This window comes from Haliotis rubra, unplaced genomic scaffold (genome assembly GCF_003918875.1).
Source record: "Haliotis rubra isolate DU_JTF1 unplaced genomic scaffold, ASM391887v1 Scf426, whole genome shotgun sequence".
Lineage (NCBI taxonomy): Eukaryota > Metazoa > Mollusca > Gastropoda > Lepetellida > Haliotidae > Haliotis > Haliotis rubra.
In genome coordinates this window covers 872,763-895,488 of record NW_025767109.1, presented here as the reverse complement: position 1 = coordinate 895,488, position 22,726 = coordinate 872,763, and the positions used below count along the sequence as shown (strand labels likewise).

Below are 22,726 nucleotides of genomic sequence, written 5' to 3'. Positions count from 1 at the left end.
CGATATATTTCATATAAATTATTATGTATATGACATGCGCACTATTCTCCAGCAAATCGAATCATTCATTATATTGTCTCAACAATATTTTGTCTGTTTCCTTGCAAATACAAGAAAACCTAACCACAACCAAAACAAATCTCTGCTGCAAGCTGTATCTGATTTACGATTCTGAATATATCATAAGTATAGTGGGGCGGATGTTCTATCTGTTACCCTTTAAAATATGACGTAACGACTTTACTAACATCACAAACTTTCCCTATCAAGTTTAAAGCAAACGAATTTATTGATGTGAAAGTATATATGTTAACATGCAATGCATAAAACAATTGGTCGTCATCTGCAACGGACCGAAATGTATATTACAAATTGAACAATGTAGACGTTTAACACAAAAATACTGCAATACATCGTATTTTACTACACGTACCCTTATAATTTTATCTTCATATATGTGTCACATGTCACCCATTCAATCTTTGACGTTAGGACACGGCTCTCTTTTTCCAGCAATTATATATATCCCAGCAAAGTACAGCATTCTCTTATCGAGAACATACTACTAGAATTGCCTTACGAGCACCCCCTACTAAGGCTGTTTATTACCTACCCCTCGATGATGACTCACTACAGACGTATCAAAGAACAGGGTCTTCTTTAACTGTGTTAGTTTTGTATGTATACATTAAACGTTGAAAACTCCAATAAGAACAAAAATAATTCGCAATACAGTTTGAAAGCACACAAACCTTTTTCCAGACAGTCATTGTTTGCATTCAGTTCCATGAGTTGCTGTTCGTCTTCTCTGATGATCTACAAGATAAAAGATAACAGGTTTCACAGGATTACATAAGATCCGTTGATGGAGAGAAAGAGAGAGAGAGAGAGAGAGAGAGAGAGAGAGAGAAAGTGAGAGAGAGAAAGAGGGAGAGAAAGAAAGTGAGGGAGAGAAAGAAAGTGAGGGAGAGAAAGAAATTGAGAGAGAAAGAAAGTGAGGAAGAGAGAGAGTGAGAGAGAGAGAGAGCGTGGAAGAGAGAGAACGTGAGGGAGAGAGCCTGAGAGAGAGAAAGAGAGAAACTTTAGGAAGTGAGTGAGTTCGGTTAAGTACAGGTACACACGCGTACAAACACATGCACACACTCCCTCTCCCTCTCTCCCGCACACGCACATTATCACACACACACACACACACACACACACTTTTACGTGCACGCACACACACATACACAACGACACATACTAACATACACAGGGAAAAGCTGAGGAAGAATATTTAATGTCTGTTTCACTACAAACGCTCATATGCCAAAGACACTCCAAGTGTGGCCATTGGTTCTATCCCATTAAGACTACGCCCCAGAATGACTACATCCCAACTTGACTGCAGTAGAAATACACAGCCTTATTAGGTACCCTATGTACTAATGGAATCGTCAAACTAGTGACTATTGGTTTAATGAGTTACACGTAAAATTTACTGTTTTAACTGATGCCAGATCGTCGCCGAGAGAGAGAGAGAGAGAGAGAGAGAGAGAGAGAGAGAGAGAGAGAGAGAGAGAGAGAGAGAGAGAGAGAGAGAGAGAGAGAGAGAGAGAGACGTCAAACTAGTGACTATTGGTTTAATGAGTTACATTGAGTAGCCATCTGTTTATACTAGAATTTTACTGTTTTGCCTGAAGCCAGATCGTCGCCGTGCAACCTTCAGGCGCCTGTTTCAAAAGCTGAATATGTTAAATATTATATTTTATGTCCGTTTCATTACACACACGTTCACGCGTCAAGGCGCCAAAGGAGTGGCCATTTACTGGCAAACAAGGATAAGTTGGATCGTCGCAGAGAACGCGTTTACGAGAAGTAGGCGGTGCACGGCAATGAGCAAACCCATTTGGCTAGTGCACGTGCAGCGCATGACGATGAAATTGTTTCGCGCCACTGTCGAACTCGGAGTTCGCTGACAGGCCACGCGCTTCACCCATCGCACTACACTTGATCGCGGACAACCTGGGTCCCCTTCGCTCACAATGGCAAGCCCCAGCGGGCGGCACTCATACATGCTAATACGGGTCAATTGTCAGGTCGGCGCTCAACTTATCCTTGTTTGCCCGTGGTTATTCTCGTAAGGACATTTTCAGTAGTAGGTCAAAAATAGAAAAGGGATATGAATTATTCCATATATCTTAGTCCCTGCTATTTACCTTCATTGTAATGGCACACAGGTGTTTCTCTGTCAGTCGACCCTGCTGGAATTGTCTGAGCTGGTTCATCAGACCTGGAGCTCTTGTGTGTCTTTGTTCTGCTAATTGCAGACAAAAAACAAAAAGATGTATTTAGGGTCACATATTTATCAGACTCGTGTAATTGTCCAAAGCACACTGGGTATGTTGCAAAGTTCCTGATGTACGAAAACTTTAGTTGGATATACTATATTGATGGGCAAAAGAAACTTTCTGTTGCAAAATCTTTTATAAGATTAACATAAGAAAATATAATTAAATGCCAATTGCCCCATTGTTATTGCCAACAACAAGAGTTCGATTTTGAGGTGAGGTGAGGTGAAATTGGGTTTAACGTCGTGCTTGAGAATATTTCGCTCATATGACGACGTGCATGCGTGTGTATGTGTATGTGCGGCTGCTTGTACTAGCCCAGACTTAAGCTGGTTTTATAGTGCTAGCCCACTGAGATACCATGCCGCAGTGAAACATGAATACCCCACTCAGACACAGTATACTGACTCCGAGCCGACCAGTCCTTGTTGTACCCATTAATGCCGCGCGCCAGGCAGGGACCAACAAGTACCATATTTTAACGTCTTTTGGTATGACGCGGTCGGGGATCGAACCCACGACCTTCCGCTCTCCGGGCGGACGCTCTAACCACTACACCACGGAGGCGGTCTCGATTTTGACGAACAGCAGCGCTCAAACGCACCTCTTGACAACTTTGCATAGTAAGGGTAAAATGCACGTTCATGCATGGTATAAAACCACCTCACAGTATAGAGCAGGTCGTACTTCAGCAGTATACCACTTTACAATGCCGAGGTTAACTTCAGCAGAGCGAGAGAGGGCCATCAGAATGCTGCAAATGGGCGCTAAAATGTGTCACCAATAACAGTACAGCAAATGACGCAAGCCCTTGTCGAAGAGTGGAGGCGTATCCCAGCTGACGTCATCAGACGCCTCACAACTTTAGTCAGAAGACGTGTGTTTGCATGTATTCTAGCCAAAGGTGGACATTCTCGCTATTAGAGACTTGTGCTCACGCTTTGCTGTGTTTCTCGAATGGGCCCACCGATAAGTGAATTCTCTAGCTTGACCCCTTGTCGACCATAACCTGTTCAATATCTTATCAGCCCTGTTAAAAATCGAACGTTTGTACTTAGCACGTGCCCATGTCATTGCTTCACAAATTATAACTTGCAAACTTCAATTTCTTCTTCTTGTTTTTTAGTGAGATGAAATTGAACGAGGAGAAAGTTTCTTTTGTCCGTTAGTATATAATAGATAGCCTTATGGAGTTGCTGCTAGAGTAGCTGAATGTACTAGTGCGACAGGCTGATGATTTACCTCCATCGTTGTCAGATTGTGATGCTGTTGAACGGGAGATCTGTATGAAAAGACACTTTTTAAATGTGTAGACAATTAAGTGTTTTAGCAACAGCAAAATCATTTATTTGTTGTCAGAGGTTTTAAATGTTTCATTCGATATTTTGCAACCTTTGCTTAGTACAGCCTTAAACGACCGGAGCAAGTTCCTTGGAACATTTCGAAACAGGAATCAACAGAGGGATCGTTTAGGTGTTTATTTTACACTTTCGTCCACTTACATACTATGGTTATCTTACAATACTGCATAGACATGATTACACGGGATCACGGGGCAGTGTACATCCATCTCTATTGACTACTATTAAGTGTGTATTTCTACCAGTTGATACAGGAGAAACATGGTAATGATGTTAATGAAGTGACTGGCATGATGTAAGAGTCAACTGGAATTCTGAAGCAATTGTAAGATAAATCCTGATAGAGCTTTAAACATCAGCAGGGAGTTTCTGCTGGAGGTGGATAGGCGTGGAGCTGCATTTCGTTTCATGTTCTGATCATAATATACACTACTACAAAGGAATGATATTCCTTGGAACCAGTCAATCTATGACAAGAACGTATGTTAATCTCCCGAGACAAGATAATGTAGTGTATATACAGAATCAAGCTTGTTATACTTACGTGAAGTCTTTGCTCTTTCCCTTTCGAAGTCCCTGTCTGTTTCCCAGCCCCACCACGACCTGGTGTGGATACTGCTGATGTTCCTGGCACTCCAGTTGCACGTCGAGGGATGGTTGATTCATGCCTGTCTGGTGTACTCTGAAACTGTTGTTAAAACTTTAGACGAGTGTGTACCTGCCTTCAAATTATCCTGGGAAACAGATGTAATGTTCATGTCACGATTATCACACTCACGAGCTTGCTCTTTTGTCAAATGACTAAATATACACACTTTAATATTTTCAGAAAAAATAGTAATATTGTAATAACATTTTCCGCTGCAATTGGTAATGATGAGGAAAAAACACAATGTAAAACATAACCATGGAGACATCTCACTGTAGGCTATACTCACGACTCCAAACCTTGGTATCTCCATGTCTAACAACGATAAGACGGTCGCGTGTCTCGCCAGGTACCCCATCACAGCCTGCCACTCCACTGATGAACAAAATTGTGTTATACATCATATGTGATACATCGCGTAATATACCAGTAGTAGTAGGAGAAGCAGTTGTTGTAGAAATAGTGTTTTTGTACAGAGCATGAGAATACAAGTTTGTTAAATGCAGAACAATTTCAGGAAACCGATTACATACCCGTGTATAATTCGTGGAGTTGTCTTTTTCTATGGTCCCTGTCCTGAAACAAAAAGTGCCAGTAAGACAATATGTCTGTCTACTATCAAGGGATGTCAGGATCTTTACAATTACATAATGCTTATTAATGTTTTATCCATACATTATGCATTCCTTTGTTCGTTAATCTGTAGTAATAAGCAGTTACACATGTCTTTCAATCTGTTATAAATGATATGATAAATATGTTGTGAAAAGTTACCTTCAGACAACTGTTCAGATCTTGATTAACCTTTTCGATCTCGCTTCTACCTGCAGACAGAGATATAGACTACTGGTATATTTAGCATATTCAAGGCAATCTTTCAATACGTCATAGAATTTATACACTGCATCGAAAGTTGCAGACACGTACAACATAACGCAGTTTGTTACAAAAGTGAAATATTGAAACACAGTCTTTTATCTTAACACATTTAATACAATAATGTTTACTTATTGTACTATTTGTGCACTGACGAAAACTATATATACCGGACAAACAGAATTTACCTCAAGTAACCTCATCTGCAGGTACTTACGACTCTCCAGATCTTTTGCATCTGTGTTCTGCACCTCAGTTTCCAAATCATTTATCTGGCTACCTTCCTTCCGTACAGACTGAAATATATACAACAATGTGATCTGTGACTGGTTCTGTATTCTGCGGTATTAGTTAATATGACAGCTTTCTATAATTCTTATCTTGACAGACTACAGTTAAAGATAACATAATCTTAGGAATCAAAACAAAAATATTAAATATAAAATGAAGGTCGTTAGGCTGCAACCCCACTAGGAAGGTAAGGTTCTAGTAAGGTACGTACTGGGATCTCAGATTCCTTTCTTGCATTCTCTGGCTCAATGTGGAACATCTCTAGAACAAAAACAAAGATGGTGTTGAAACTTCATTCGTGTTTGAGAGAAAGTGAATTAAGAGCAAGGTACTGCTATGATAAATCCATTTGGAATCCTGCTCCTAAGAAACACAAACACAACTTGCCACTTACCCATTTGTTGTTGAATGTCAGGACTTTGAACATGGCCAATCTAGAAAAGAAATGAAAGGTTACCTCCCTTGATCTTGAAGTAATACGTGGAATCCCATGCAACCGATTACGACAACTGGCACAACAAATCTCTAAATTTCGTAATATAATCTTAAGAATACCCCCGAGGGCTATACTATTGTGTGTCGCAACTTACCATCGCAACTATATGTTTTGAACCTGTAGATTCTGCATGTGTCTTTATCTCCAAAGCTAAAACATCAAAAGTACAAACAGAAAATACAATTAAGACTCAGATATTGTGAACATGTTTTACAGCTGCTGTATTACACACTGCTTTGAAATATATCAATATTTGAACTCTCATTTCCTTCGGTACAATTTATAATAGGTAGATATATAACTAGATACATACTTGAGGAAAGGAAAGATGAAGGGCAGGTGCACGAAGATGACAGAGACAGAATGAGAGATGGTTAACATGGAGGTGAGGCACAGAATGGGGTAGTTGGAGAGCGGATAGAGAAGAAAAAGCACACGTATACTAGAAAACTGAAGCGTGGATGAAGAACTGAATGAAGAGATGAAGGTTAGATAAAGTTAAAGTGTCATAAGAGATACTATACGTTGGATTGATGGACAAGATAAAAAGAGTGGAAGTTGGACAGATGAAATGACAGAGGGACAGTATGATGAGTTTTTTGTGTTATCAACACAACAAACCTTCTCTCAAGAGAACATTTTTAACGTCTTGATAGAACTGATCCGTTTTCTCTTGGATTATGACCTGAAAAGAAATATATAGATTACTCACAATGGGTCTTTCATCTTCAGGCCTTGATGTCAGTCACTACTTTGTTTGCGATTCATACACAAGCTCTCTACAATTTCTTACCGATCTGAGAAGCGGGGCAAGATTTTTCCTTTGTCTTAGTCCGTCATGTAAGTCTGACAACCAAGCCTCTTGTGTAACAGACAGTTGCTTGAAACCACCAAAAGCTGAAATGAATAAGAGTAAATAAGTAACAAATTATCACATACATCTAAAATAATCGTTCCAGATGTGACCACAGCTACTCACATGCATACTGACCTTTGCTTGCTGTGAGGAGACTTGGCTTGTATTCCAGAGTATGGCGTACTTCTTGAGCCTGCAATGTGTCAAAGTGGTATAAATACACAATCACTATTTGGTATACGTTATCACGCAGACATGTCTTTGTTAATATGTGTGCGTTATGCCCATGTCTTGGGACAGAGTTGTAAATGTAGAGTAACAATGTACAGTAAGCTGCGTTTATGACCAACACGTTAAGAACGAATTAATGGGTATAATGAACACCTTTAGAAGGAACTAACGGGTATAACGAACTTAAGGATATAATGAACAAACGGGTACAACGAACTGATTCGGTGGTTCCGGATGTTTTACTCGAAATACAGACAGGAAATTACGGACTGAATGAACTAAAATAACTGGTCCCTTTAAGTTCTTTATAACTGTATGTTATTGTAAATGAACAAGATTTGTTCCCACCACCTCTTAAGATGACACCCGTAAACAAGACAACATACGGTTATATGTACAATATAACAGAGCCATAAAATGTCAACACATCCAAAGGGAACTTACATAGGGCATAGGTCCTGTTGAACCCAGCTTGAAACTAAGTATTTTCAGCACACTGAAGTCCCTGAGGAGTTCTTCAATCCGTTCCTTCCAGGATTCTGAAATGTTGTTAAAATAGAAGTATAATAATCATCACCCTAAACTAACTCATGCATGCATAATTTGTACAAAAGTCTTACTATTATATTTGTTGAGTTTGTTATTTCCACAAGATCAGTTATTCATATCACCATAAGATGACGAATGAAAGACACTTACCATCAGATAATGCATCTATTTGTTTCTCCATCCCTTCGATTTCCTTTACAAATAGAATAAATGTAAGCTGTTTATAATAGATAACTCAAGATCTGGAACAATACTATGCTAAAACTTTACATTGAGGGAACCTTTTAACCTTGCATTCAATCCAATTCCACAGCCATGTGACAAAACGTTCGATTTCCTGATAGCGAGTAGCTCTTTGGGATGGAATTGACATTGCTCAACAGAACTCTGGTTTGGATGGAAGCTAACATGTGGATTAGTGATCGTGAAGGTGAATCTCTGGGTGGAACCACATTAGCCATTCCTGACCCATATGCAAACTCATGAAAAGTATTTGTACATATGTGTTTAATTGTTTGTGTTGTAAGAAACATCTCTAAATCCTGACATGAGGATCTCATCATTACAGAAGTATACGTTACCATTTCTGCGTCAAATATTTGGGACTTCAGTTCCTTGATACCAGTTAGATCTGAAGTGAAGAAAATCCAAGTCTTCAACAAACTAAAATGATTGTTTTACATCACCAGTACATAACCATTACATGTTAATCCAGTGCTGTTTGTTCTCGTTCTCTCCCGCGTCTATCAAAAATCCTCCTTTCTGACCTGACACGGTAGTGTGTGTAACAAAGAAAGTTTTGTATTTTATTACAATGTACTGAGCATTGTGTATTCAGAGTTCTACGAATGTGTAAATATACTCACAGGTTGTAAACCGCCAATTGTGGCCGCTTGTTTGTTCCATGACTGTGTTGGTTTCATCGACTATTTCTGGCTCCAGTGGTTGGGACTTCAGTTCTTTTACAGCAGCTGGATCTGAAGTGAAGAAAGTCCAAGTCTTCAACAAACCGAAATGTTTGTTGCATACGAAATGATTGTTTTGCATCACCAGTACATAAGAACTACTGTGGATATTCTAACCCAGTGATGTTTGCTCTCGTTCTCTCTCGCATCTATAAAAAACACACTTTATGACCTGACATGGTAGTGTGTGTAACAAAGAAACAGTCTTGTATTTTATTACAATGTACTGAACATTGTATATTCAGAGTACTTCCAATATGAAAATATACTTACAGGTTGTAAACCGCCAATTGTGGCCGCTTGTTTGTTCCATGACTGTGTTGGTTTCATCGACTATATTCACACAAGAAGACATGTCCACCATACTGAGATCCTCTGCTGCTACAGCTGATGGGTACACCGACCTGAAACCAGGTTTGTATAAAACTTAAACACAGGTTTCAAGCAATCGTTCAAATGTTGAGGCATATTAAAGTAGAGGCTTTTTTCCTGAGGACACACTTACGAAATTCATATTTTGGGTTAGAACATTTGATTATTCGTGACTTGATACGACTACCAATGTTGCCAATGGCAACAACACCTAACTACATCCACTGACTTAATCAACAAACCTGAGCCTGTCCCTCTCCTGTCGTGACCTACATACAAGCAGAGTGTCCCCCAGTCTGTTCAGTCTCCTGGCCACCTCCAGCATCAGAGTCGTAGCTCCACTACCGGGCATACACTTCACCTCGACGTCCTTACTGTTGATGTTCTCCACCAGAATGATACATTGTTCTTTGGTGAGAAATCTCAAATAGTCGCCATCGGTGTCTCCTCTTTCTGCTTTCAGCACCGACTTCGTTTCAGCAACACCAGCCCAGAAAGCAGTCAGGACTTTTTCATACCTACTGGGAGTCATTACCAAAGAATCGTTTGTGACAAAATGAGAAGACTCATTTGCCAGCTTCTTCAATCGATTCTTAAATCCAACAGTGTCCTCAAGGAGAGAAATGGGAATGACTCCATGGATTGAGTTGACATCCTCATCAGTGAACCTGCTAAGTGTCTCTATCACTCCTCTCGCCACTGACAAACTGTATGTCACTGCTTCAGGACAGTCTTCATTCCCATCAACCAGTGACAAAACTATCACAGACTGTGTAGGCAGAGCCAGGAATACATCACATACCGCGTTGCTTGGACGGGGCGATGTGTAGAAATCTAACGCAACTGCTAAAGAATGAGATAAGAACATAAAGCATGGTCCAGTCTTTGGGTTTGGGAGATCTACTACTTCATTGGTGAGATGATCAAAAACAAAGTCGTATGCATGATTTTCTATGTGTTCCAAGAGTCGTTCTTTCACTTGTGCTAAAGGGGTCCTCAGTTTTGTTGGTGCAATACTCTGGCCATCTGAAAAAACAACCAAATTATACATCTCGATGAAAGTATGTTCGTTACACATAGAATGGCCATGTGCCAATTTTGTGACACTGCTTAGACACGAGTATAACAGAAAAGAATCGTAATGGGATAGGAATTCTTCACTTGGGCAAGCCAGATATGGAAGCTGATGTAATTGTGTATTTGGAGGGTACTGGGGAAGCCTTTTCGGGGTGCAGTACGTCTAAGATAATCAGAATATCTGATTCAAATCCATTTGCAACATGAACAAGACATTGCTACATGATTTATGGTTTGCTTCAACTATTGAAGACAATCCCAGAGTCTACGTCAACTATCTACTAAGTTTTACAGTGGTTTAGTTACCCTTTTCAATAAAGTAACTTCTGATTTCAAAGAGGCTGTTTCCAATCTGTTTCAGGTCAGGACGAAAGATGTCATTTGTCCCAAGATAAAGATCCTGCTCGTCCTCCTCTGTGGTATTTTGCTGCAACATAAAGTAAAGGTTATACATGTAAATGAAACAGAGGGAAACAGTATTATTGATGACCGAGACGTTCAACAGCTTTCATCGCTTTAGGGAAACATTAATGGACTTGTGATTGTCTTTTATTTATGAATATAAGATGGTGTTTGTCTTTAGCAGTTTTATAGATAAACGTTGTATTAAATATATATGCTGGTAAACTATGTTCAAATACATATAAAGATGTTGTGCAAATGCTTCAAAAGAAGTAGACATGGACGCTTTTACATGATATGGTGTGGATCTCAATGCCTATGCATGTGGCTATTCTTGACCCCGATGCAAACTCATGAAAAAAATTGTACTTGTCCTAAAGGCAGAAACCACCACTTTCATATACGTTTGAAAACGATTACTTGACACTGTCAAAATAATGAAATAAATGTGTGTAAACTGTTTATGTGGTAAGAAGCATCTCTAAACCATGACACGAGGAGCTATCATTACAGAAGTGTACATTACCATTTCTACCTCCAACAGTTGGGACTTCAGTTCTTTTACAGCAGTTGGATCTGAAGTGAAGAAAGTCAAGTCTTCAACAAACCGAAATGTTTGTTGCATACGAAATGATTGTTTTGCATCACCAGTACATAAGAACTACTGTGGATATTCTAACCCAGTGATGTTTGCTCTCGTTCTCTCTCGCATCTATAAAAAACACACTTTATGACCTGACATGGTAGTGTGTGTAACAAAGAAACAGTCTTGTATTTTATTACAATGTACTGAACATTGTATATTCAGAGTACTTCCAATATGAAAATATACTTACAGGTTGTAAACCGCCAATTGTGGCCGCTTGTTTGTTCCATGACTGTGTTGGTTTCATCGACTATATTCACACAAGAAGACATGTCCACCATACTGAGATCCTCTGCTGCTACAGCTGATGGGTACACCGACCTGAAACCAGGTTTGTATAAAACTTAAACACAGGTTTCAAGCAATCGTTCAAATGTTGAGGCATATTAAAGTAGAGGCTCTTCCTGAGGACACACTTACGAATTCATATTTTGGGTTAGAACATTTGATTATTCGTGGCTGGGTACGACTACCAATGTTGCCAATGGCAACAACACCTAACTACATCCACTGACTTAATCAACAAACCTGAGCCTGTCCCTCTCCTGTCGTGACCTACATACAAGCAGAGTGTCCCCCAGTCTGTTCAGTCTCCTGGCCACCTCCAGCATCAGAGTCGTAGCTCCACTACCGGGCATACACTTCACCTCGACGTCCTTACTGTTGATGTTCTCCACCAGAATGATACATTGTTCTTTGGTGAGAAATCTCAGATAGTCGCCATCGGTGTCTCCACTTTCTGCTTTCAGCACCGACTTCGTTTCAGCAACACCAGCCCAGAAAGCAGTCAGGACTTTCTCATACCTACTGGGAGTCATTACCAAAGAATCGTTTGTGACAAAATGAGAAGACTCATTTGCCAGCTTCTTCAATCGATTCTTAAATCCAACAGTGTCCTCAAGGAGAGAAATGGGAATGACTCCATGGATTGAGTTGACATCCTCATCAGTGAACCTGCTAAGTGTCTCTATCACTCCTCTCGCCACTGACATACTGTATGTCACTGCTTCAGGACAGTCTTCATTCCCATCAACCAGTGACAAAACTATCACAGACTGTGTAGGCAGAGCCAGGAATACATCACATACCGCGTTGCTTGGACGGGGCGATGTGTAGAAATCTAAGGTAACTGCTAAAGAATGAGATAAGAACATAAAGCATGGTCCAGTCTTTGGGTTTGGGAGATCTACTACTTCATTGGTGAGATGATCAAAAACAAAGTCGTATGCATGATTTTCTATGTGTTCCAAGAGTCGTTCTTTCACTTGTGCTAAAGGGGTCCTCAGTTTTGTTGGTGCAATACTCTGGCCATCTGAAAAAACAACCAAATTATACATCTCGATGAAAGTATGTTCGTTACACATAGAATGGCCATGTGCCAATTTTGTGACACTGCTTAGACACGAGTATAACAGAAAAGAATCGTAATGGGATAGGAATTCTTCACTTGGGCAAGCCAGATATGGAAGCTGATGTAATTGTGTATTTGGAGGGTACTGGGGAAGCCTTTTCGGGGTGCAATACGTCTAAGATAATCAGAATATCTGATTCAAATCCATTTGCAACATAAGCAAGACATTGCTACATGATTTATGGTTTGTTTCAACTATTGAAGACAATCCCAGAGTCTACGTCTACGATCTACTAAGTTTTACAGTGGTTTAGTTACCCTTTTCAATAAAGTAACTTCTGATTTCAAAGAGACTGTTTCTAATCTGTTTCAGGTCAGGACGAAAGATGTCATTTGTCCCAAGATAAAGATCCTGCTCGTCCTCCTCTGTGGTATTTTGCTGCAACATAAAGTAAAGGTTATAAATGTTAAATGAAACAGAGTCAACAGTATTATTGATGACCGAGACGTTCAACAGCTTTCTTCGCTTAAGGGAAACATTAATGGAGTTGTGATTGTCACTTACTGATGTATATGAGATGGTGTTTGTTTTGAACAGCTTTAAATAGTCATTGTACCGATTATATATGCACTTACCAGAAGCTTCCACATCCTGCCTGCAATAATGAAAAGACGAGACATTAACAATATTGTAAAAATAAATTCCACCAACCAGTACTATACTACGTTCTCAGTAAGGATTACTCGAATATAACATTAGATTATGTAGTGAGGCACATTTCATTCACCTTTTCGCAAACACCTGATGTCATCTGTAACTGATAATGATTCAGAAACACACGCTCATGATAAAGTCAGATACATACAGCTTTTGTCGGAGATTTCTTAATGAAAACGGCAAGGGTTTTGACATTTTACTTTTATAAAAGGATCGATATGTTGTCAGTGTGTGTAGACGTATTTCACCTTAGTTTGTAAAGATTATCAAGGACCAAATCTGGTTTATATTAAGGTATGATAACAGTTGAAATATAGTTATGAGAATATGCATTATATCGAGGAAAAGATGTAAAGGAAACAAACATACAATTAGAATTCAATTAATACCAAATCTTCATGTGTCTGGAAAACGTTCGGTTCTTTTGACGTTATTTTCGTCATATGCCTTACAGCTGCACGATAACATACAATACAAGTCATACTATGTACAAATTTGATTAACAATTCCGTAATTACGTAGAAATGCACAAGATGTAGTGCGAATTTGTGAGTGAGAGGCATGTCTGAAATTTGAGATTGTATGGCTGATTATACCATACAAGCAGGTTTCACCAAAGCTATCACCGGACATCACGCTTATAAGCCAGGTTTTTGGAAACTTATATCCAGCGAGGCTCACGCTTGAAAGCCAGGTTTTGGGGAGCTTATATCCAGCGAGGCTCACGCTTGTAAGCCAGGTTTAATGGAACTCATATCCAGCGAGGCTCACGCTTGAAAGCCATGTTTCATGGAACTTATATCCAGCGAGGCTCACGCTTGAAAGCCATGTTTTATGGAACTCATATCCAGCGAGGCTCACGCTTGTAAGCCATGTTTTATGGATCTTATATCCAGCGAGGCTCACGCTTATATATGTACACCAGGTTTTATGGAAACTGACCCCCTTCTGCTAATTTTTAAGCATAATAATTTATTATTTCTTATGTACAAAGTTGCTGACGCCTACTGAGTACATGTGTACACAATTGATGAACCCTACCTCCCGCATTAAAACCATCAACATCCCCCAGCCATAAATCATGAACGGTCCCTTACTCTTAGAAGTAAAACTTGTAATAAATAATATCGTTAAGGTTAAAGCATCCGTTTATGTATAGCTATGAAATTGTGATGGTACCAGCATATGCTTCCTCTCAAGCGGCACCCGTCATAAATACACGGAAAGGCTGGTCAATTGTTCACTCTAATGAACAAGGGAACGTGTGACAACTCAAAATAGAAAATTACATTGCACATAATTTTTGTGAATAACGATATAATTTGGAAATGTCTTCCACATGTCCGCCATAAAACATTTCGAAAGGTCTACCGTGGAGAACAAAGGTGGGTTCGCTGCGAATTTTGGAATGTTGCAGGATGGTCGTGTAATAGTAACCCAGAAAATCATAATATATATTTATAAAACGCAGTGAATCAATTTTAGGGTGTGATCTTGACATTTTGGATGCAGCAGAAACCTACCTGGTGTGTAACGAAAAACTCAGGTTAGATGGTTACGTTTGGTATGGACACAATCGGACATCTCTAGACATTCGTGCAAAACATGGACCAGGAGGTGTCGGCGTTTTCGTTAAAGAGACTCTATTAACACCTTACAATATAACTGTTGTTAAAGAACCACTAAACTTTGATGTTTGACGACAGTATTTACATTTACAAACAATTCTTTACGCTGCGTTGTACACAAAGAACATTCTAAGAGATAATGCCATGAATTTTTCTCGAGAACAACCACAAGTACAAGGAACATCTGATCTTAAATTAATTCTGAATAAATCGTAATTAAGCGGAATTGTATTGTACCTTAGTTTTGTGTGAATAATGTTCAATTTCCTTGTACCAGACCAAAAGAGAGGCGGGGCGGCATTTATTTTACTTTCAATTTTCAACTTAAAACCTGCTAAAGAATCTATGTTTCTTTTTTCTATGGGAACATTGTTCCACATTCGTATAGTATATGGAGCAAAAAGATGATAAGGAAGTTTCAATCTCGTAAATGGAAGGGAGAAGTTTAAAGAGGTTATAAGATGATTTTTGTCCAACAGATGTAGGTAGTAATTCCTGAAGGTATGATGGTGCAATATTGTGAAGAATCTTATAAACTAAGAAAAGTTTCCTTTTTCTTCTACGTTCACTAGGGGTTTCCCAACCAGTTTTAAAATGCAAATGATCACGAGTAGTATATTTTGGAAGTCCTGTCACTATACGAGCTGCTTCTAACTGTAACTGTTCTAAGGAGTTAGTTTGATTAGCAGTACATCCATCCCATAATTCACACGCATATTCAAAATGAGGACGATTGAAAACAGTGTAGATCTTATTTAGCGCTGTACTTTTTAACAAACAAAAAACTTAAACTTTAACTTTCTGATGGAATTTATCATTTTGGAGGTTTTCTTTAAAATATCAGTTATGTGATGAGACCAGCCTCCATTTGAAGATAATGTTACACCAAGATGTTTATGAAAAGGTACAGTTTTAATGTTACAGCCGTCAAGATTTAAATTGTCTAGCTTGTCACTATCTCTGGTAGAGAACGATACAGAATCTGTCTTATCTGGGTTGTATTGAGTAACCAGTTCTTAGCCCAATCACTTAACGAGCTTAAATTTTCATTCATAGTTACTTGTAATGATTGCATTTTATTGGAAGGTGCACCGAGTGATGTGTCATCAGCAAACAATCTTGTTGCGCAACTTAATTCAACGGCTATTTCGATCACATACACAATGAAAAGGGACCCAAAACTGAACCATGTGGGACTCCGGCTGGTAGTGTTCTCGAATGAGAGAATGTGCCATTCACAAATCTGATTGAGTACGTTTGCTTATGTAAGTAGCAAGCCAAGTTAGTAAGTTACCCTTAACACATATATATCCAATTTCAATAAAAGGCCCTCTATGCTAGACACGATCCAAAGCTTTAGAAAGATCACAAAATACCATACAATAGTTTTCTTTGTTATCAAGCGATGTACATACATTGGGGTAAATTTCTATAAGTTGATGTACAGTAGAGTAGCCTCGCTGAAAACCAGCTTGGTATTTGTACAACAATTTGTTATCAAGAAAGTAGTTATTAAGATGTTGGAAAACAACCCTTTTAAATATTTTACTGACACAACTGATTAGTGATATCGGCATATAATTAGATACAATTGAATTGTCACCTTTCTTAAATAGCGGCATAGCATGGGCCTTTTCCCAAACATTTGGGGAAGTACTCGATCGAAGAGAAAGATTAAATAATAAACAAAGAACACTGCTTATAGACTTAACAGTTTTCTTAACAATTGATGACTAATTTTATCTGGTCCGGTTGCTTTCTTGGAAGGAATTGAATTAATGATATCAGAAATTTCTCTCACTGTTATAGTTTTCATATCAATTGATGCATCAGTCCTTTGACAAAACTTAGGAAGTTCTATGTATTCATTAAGATTTGAAATTGATTGAAAATATTCTTTGAGCTTGTCAGCTTTACCTAAATCAGAAAAAATAGATGGGCGCTCATCGTTACTGTTCTCTACTAAACATGGAATAGTTGAGCTGGAACCGGAAGATTTTACAATGTAAGGTAAAGCTTTCCAATAAGAAGATTTGTTTTCTACATACATTTCAAATAATAATTCATCCAAGTTTGAATAAAAATATTCTCTGGCATAAGTTTTCATGTTATTTTCTTTGTTACGTTGCTTTCTATATTTTGTAAAGTCAACATCCTTCCGTGTTCTTAAAGCTATTTTTCTGAATCTATCTCTTTTCCTGCTTTCTCTTCTTAGTTTTGAATCATACCAGATTTTATCATTGGGTCTGATGGTGACAACCCTTGTTGGGATGCACTGCTTTGTGATAAAACTAAAGTGTTCATAAAATAACTGACAAAATTCATTGATATCATCGCAATTATTAAACATGAAAAACCAGTGTTCTGAATCGATCAGTTGATTTAATTTTTCAAAATCACCTTTCTTATAACACCATACGTCTCTAGTATAAGCCACTTGTGCAGATATATGAGCATTGATGTTAACGTAGGTACCTTTATGATCACTAATGTTTCTACCGTAATCTATCACTCCACAGTCTATGACTTCAACATCATCGCTGACAATAACTGGATCTAATAAAGTAGTGACATGTTCTGTAACTCTAGTAGGTTCACGCATAATATTTCGCATATTTTTTCTATCCAGAATGTTATGGACAGCATGAGTCCTGGCAGACAACAGTAACAGTAACTGTACTCGATATGTCTAGAGCGGCTTCAATCGCGTTGTTAAGTCTACTGTTCTCTATTATATTCTGGTCTGTAGATTGCGCATATAATTCATGGTTTCTTGGGAAGAAATACTTCAATCCAGACGGATTCGTCGTTAATATTTTCTAGTCTTTTAAAATTAACATTGTTTCTAACATAAATCATAACACCACCACTAAAGCATTTCTATCCTTTCTAACGGGGTAATGAAAACCATCCCATTTTAGATTTTCATCAGATACAGATTCATCAAGGTGAGTTTCAGTCAAACATACAACATCATAATCTGACAACATTTCAGACAAATACCTTTGCGTGTGACGAAAACTTCTAACATTTAAGCGAAATATAGAGAGTGATTGATCTGGGCTTACATTGGGAGGTCCGGGATTGGACTTGATATCTCCGGCATAAAGTTATGTTACATTTTAGAGGGATTTGGATCGGGTAATCATAGCATAGAAAATGAACATTGACATATTTTGGAGAAGAACTGGATATTTACTACTTAACAATGAGGATGATTTTATCAGATTTGGATGGACATAGTAATATCTTATAATATATTTGGTTCGCAACCGGTCATAAAATGGACATATTAGGAGGAAGTGTAATTCATCTTCTATTCCGTTTAAATTACAAAGTGTACATAATCTATTTTCTCTTTTTACATTCACATATCTGCCTCTTTCGATCAACAAATCATGAGAAGAACACCTGGGTCGTGTCAGTGCTATTCTAAACTTTTTTACATTAACAAAGGATAGATATGGCTCAATGACTATGGCTTTTTAAACAGTGAATACATGCATTTATTTGATAAGGTTATCCAGTCACACCATGTTTGAATATACATATCTTTTAGTTTTGTCGCTAGGATTGAGATGATAAGACTTTATGGATGTTCAACTTCTTTATTTTAGCAATGGCGAAGTTTCGGTATAGATTCTTACACAGTTTTCAAGCATATGGGGGAATGAAGGGGTACACCAGTATATATACAAGATAAGATAAAGAGATAACAAAAACAAGGGTGGAAAACAAAGCATCAAAGACAGTTACATGATGTGCTACAATGGTGTCCTCCCATTTGTCAGAACTCCCAGTTGTGACACACATTAATTAAGTGTTCAGTGCACACAGGTGGTGCTTCCCAATCCCTACGATGAAAGTGGGAACAGCCCTGTTGCTGAAGAGTACCCGCAGGAGGCATAGTTCATTAATGAGTTAATTAACACAGAAGACATTGTTCGTTGAAGAGCATCTATTGTTTTCAATAGATACTGAATTACTGAAAAAGATTACCCTGAACTGGTGATATATTCTATTTGTTGAAGGCCTGCCATAATGGTGATCGGAAAGAGCAGTCAAAGGTTAATAAATACATTTGGATTAATTATTGTTACAACAGTTATTGCTATATTTTTCAAACACGTAAATCTGAGTAGGTAAATTAATTACTTTTTCAAATGATCACGAAGTTACCTACACAAAGTGTTTATTTTTTGAAGCATTTATCTGAGTGGGTTAATTACTTTATCTTTTAGAGGTTCATTAAGTTACCTCCACAAGATTCATTTAAATAGCTAATCCATAATTAGCTGGGGTTAATCCATTCTATCAGATAGGGGAGTAAGGTGTGTTTTCTTTGCTAAGTACCTACCCCACTGTCTCACAACTGGGAGTCTCACAACTGGGAGCTCTCACAAATGGGAGTAGACAGCTACAATAGCATGATGATGAGCTAAGATAACATAAATGAGATGGGTGGGATTACCAAGACAATTAGTGACTGCAAGTTAATTAGGGAGAAGCCAGGGTGGTGGGGGGATTAATTAGTGTGAAGCCAGTGTGAGGACATTCTCTTCCCACAGAGGTTACTCCTATCATATCTTCCTACGTAACCTCTGTTCTAATACGGCCCTTTCATGGTGTGAGCGTTCAAGACTCGTGATTGGAGGTAATCTAGATTTAGTTGTGCAATCAGCGACGTTGTTTCAAAAGTGATCATTCGCAAGGCCTCGGTAATTTCCGTATACTTCGAGAAAACTAAACCTCTTCCCCTGCGCGATGCGCAAACGTTTCTTCTAGACAGAACTCAGTCATGTTATGGCGGATCAGTGGCGTCTCCATCGCCCTCGTTGACAACGGACAATCTAGCCATTAAACGTCTTGTATGTAACATCAACACAAGTCCCCGGCAGATGGGGGATATTTGTGGCCTCACATTTGCTTGTGTTAGTCAAGTTGAATCTAAGTCGATGTAACACGTGTTCTGATTGGATAGAAAGAAGGGAGATAATTCGTGTTGCGATCTTTTGCCACTAGGGGATTTTACGAGAACCGGGAAATATGGCCGTATTAGAACAGAGGTTACGTAGGAAGATATGACAGGAGTAACCTCTGTGGGAAGAGAATGGTGTGAGGAATGTCAGTTAGGCAGGTGATTAGAAGCCAGTGTGGTTTGAGTGGGTAATTATTTGTGGATTAGGTGGTTGTAAGCTGATGGGATGTAATAGCCGTGATCCCTGTTAATAGAGGGGGTTAAAACGGCGTATTTGTAATGCCTCGGCCAAATTACGCTGAGTGTAATCATGTTTGTTGTTTGAAAGTGTTTGGACAGTGTCCCAGTTGATGTTTCCTCACTGGCTTCCCACTAATTAGTCCACCACCACCCTGGCTTCTGCCTAATTAACCTACAGTCACTAATTGTCTTGGTAATCCCACCCATCTCATTCATGTTATCTTAGCTCATCATCATGCTATTGTAGCTCATCATGTAACTTTCTTTGATACTTTGTTTTCCACCCTTGTTATTGTTATCGCTTTATCTTATCTTGTATATATACTGGTGTACCCCTTCATTCCCCCATATGCTTGAAAACTGTGTAAGAATCTATACCGAAACTTCGCCATTGCTAAAATAAAGAAGTTGAACATCCATAAAGTCTGACCCGTGAAGATCCGGGGTAGAATAGGTCTTCAGCAATCCATTCTTGTCATAAAAGGCGACTGCTTGTCGTAAAAGGCGACTAACGGGATCGGGTGGTCAGGCTCGCTGACTTGGTTGACACATGTCATCAGTTCCCAATTGCGCAGATCGATGCTCATGCTGTTGATCACTGGATTGTCTGGTCCAGACTCGATTATTTACTGACCGCCGCCATATAGCTGGAATATTGCTGAGTGCGGCGTAAAACTAAACTCACTAACTCACTCCATAAAGTCTTATCTCTATACCACCATCTTCTAGAATGGAAATGTGCGAGGCAGAAAAGCGATGGTGCCAATGCAAGCATGGACCTGGAAAGCTACTTCTCAAACACCGCTTTGTCACATTACGTAAGACAGTTGGCAAAGCTGTACAACAGGCCAAGCGGGCGTATGTGAAAGAAACAGTGAAAAAGCTAGTATCAGCAGTAAATGCTGTCCATTCTAGGGCCATACCTTTCTTCGTCATACCTTGTTAGACAGTGATCCTGTATCGCTAGAAACAGGTGTCGATTGCACAACATGGAAGGTGGATTAAATAATCATGTTTTTATGTGGGCTAACACTACAGATGTGCAATAATGGGAGTTAAACAATGAAATTTTAAACTAAGGAAAAAGTTTCAAGGTACTAGTTGACAACACTTTTTAAACGCACCTGTTAATGTTCATAAATAGTCTATTTGTCGTTTTTTTGAGAATTTTATCATGAATGGGTATATTACGACGTCTTGGTATGAGCAGTTAAGTAAACAGGAACGAAGAACGAGGCGCAATAAACTTAGGTTGTATAGAGAATATATGAATTGTTATTTTACTGAAACCTGTATTTCAATGCATTTGCCAAGACACTACAGATCTGCATTAGCAAAATTTAGATGTGGCGTAGCCCCCTTAAGAATTGAAACTGGTCGCTATGAAAATATTCTTTTAGAAAATAGGAAATGACTTAAATGTCTACTTTCAAATGATTGTGTTAATTTATGTACAGGTATATTAGATAAACCTGATATCGACGAATTATGTTTTATATTCAACAATCCTAATCTTTGTCATGTTTAGCCAAAATCTGCCTGTTAATCCTCAACAGAAGGAATACAGTTTTTTATGCTTAATAATCTTCTGATAATTTTTAGGTTATTAAAATGATTTTTGTCGAATAATTCTCTGTTCATTTTACTCTTTTCAACGTTTGTTAATATCATTTGTATCTACAGTGGAACGTAGATAAAATATTGTCTGTCTGCCTGTCTGTCTTTTAAAATATTCGAAGACAGATCATTCAATGTCAGTCCCAAATGAGACATTTACACTTTTTTTAATTTACCTGCCACATTGTATTATGAAATTATATACATTTTAAGCTTTAATACGCTTAAGTTCTTTCACGACTTTAACAAGTAACATACTTCTTTGATGGGAACCACCTCCGTGGTGTAGTGGTTAGAGCGTCCGCACGGAGAGCGGGAGGTCGCGGGTTCGATCCCCGACGGCGTCATACCAAAATACGTTAAAACATGGTCTTTGTTGGTCCCTGCCAGGCGCTCAGCATTCATGGGTACAACAAGGACTGGTCGGCTCGGAGTCAGTATAATGTGTCTGAGTGGGATATTCATGCTTCACTGCGGCATGGCATCTCAGTGGGCTAGCACTATAAAACCAGCTTAAGTCTGGGCTAGTACAAGCAGCCGCACATACACATACACACGCATGCACGTCGTCATATGAGCGAAATATTCTCAAGCACGACGTTAAACCCAATTTCACCTCACCTTCTTTGATGGAAGACATGGGTTTTAAATTTACACTTGTAAATGAAACTATAATATGAATAATACTTTTTAAAAATTGAATGGATAGTAATAGTTTTGCAATGAATGAATATGGTACTATGTAGATACGAGAAATTATCAAAGAGAGACAGTTCAAATCGTTCCTTGTGTGTTATGTATTGCTGAGACTGGTATAGTAGTAATCGAGTGTTAATTTCATTGTAATGACAGGCATGTGCTTATTGCACTCCATATACCCTTACCTGAATTGTGTCGTTAAAACGCTGAAATGTGAGGCAATGTGTTCCTTTGTCCGCAACAATACTGAATCAATATCACAGCCTAATCTGAAAATGTATTTGCATAACGTAAATCTCCTTTGAATAAGGTTTCAGAAAATATTAAAACCATGTTCTGTGAAATTTGCACAGAGGGGATAAATGTCGTAAAAAACCCGATTATTTTGCTCAAA

General features: G+C 38.6%; 1 protein-coding gene across 4 annotated transcripts in view; it reads right to left on the bottom strand.

Annotated features, from left to right (window-relative positions):
- The window catches only part of LOC124288813, a 38,211-nt gene that overhangs the window by 5,517 nt on the left and 9,968 nt on the right, over positions 1-22,726 (bottom strand). The window contains exons 3-28 of one of the 4 annotated variants that reach the window (XM_046725352.1): positions 13,089-13,108; positions 12,771-12,891; positions 11,630-12,413; positions 11,292-11,422; positions 10,982-11,031; positions 10,360-10,480; positions 9,219-10,002; positions 8,878-9,008; positions 8,506-8,616; positions 8,221-8,270; positions 7,790-7,832; positions 7,535-7,629; positions 6,983-7,052; positions 6,797-6,900; positions 6,625-6,688; positions 6,098-6,153; positions 5,902-5,941; positions 5,719-5,768; positions 5,434-5,512; positions 5,115-5,164; positions 4,874-4,916; positions 4,630-4,715; positions 4,236-4,379; positions 3,573-3,612; positions 2,199-2,299; positions 753-816 (exon numbers count right to left, since the gene is read on the bottom strand). In XM_046725352.1, the coding sequence (XP_046581308.1) occupies positions 753-816; positions 2,199-2,299; positions 3,573-3,612; positions 4,236-4,379; positions 4,630-4,715; positions 4,874-4,916; positions 5,115-5,164; positions 5,434-5,512; positions 5,719-5,768; positions 5,902-5,941; positions 6,098-6,153; positions 6,625-6,688; positions 6,797-6,900; positions 6,983-7,052; positions 7,535-7,629; positions 7,790-7,832; positions 8,221-8,270; positions 8,506-8,616; positions 8,878-9,008; positions 9,219-10,002; positions 10,360-10,480; positions 10,982-11,031; positions 11,292-11,422; positions 11,630-12,413; positions 12,771-12,891; positions 13,089-13,103 (3,427 nt within the window). In that variant the 5' untranslated portion in view covers positions 13,104-13,108. The remainder of the gene's footprint in view (positions 1-752; positions 817-2,198; positions 2,300-3,572; positions 3,613-4,235; positions 4,380-4,629; positions 4,716-4,873; positions 4,917-5,114; positions 5,165-5,433; positions 5,513-5,718; positions 5,769-5,901; positions 5,942-6,097; positions 6,154-6,624; positions 6,689-6,796; positions 6,901-6,982; positions 7,053-7,534; positions 7,630-7,789; positions 7,833-8,220; positions 8,271-8,505; positions 8,617-8,877; positions 9,009-9,218; positions 10,003-10,359; positions 10,481-10,981; positions 11,032-11,291; positions 11,423-11,629; positions 12,414-12,770; positions 12,892-13,088; positions 13,109-22,726) is intronic. The other 3 variants (XM_046725353.1, XM_046725354.1, XM_046725356.1) reach the window with 3 other exon arrangements.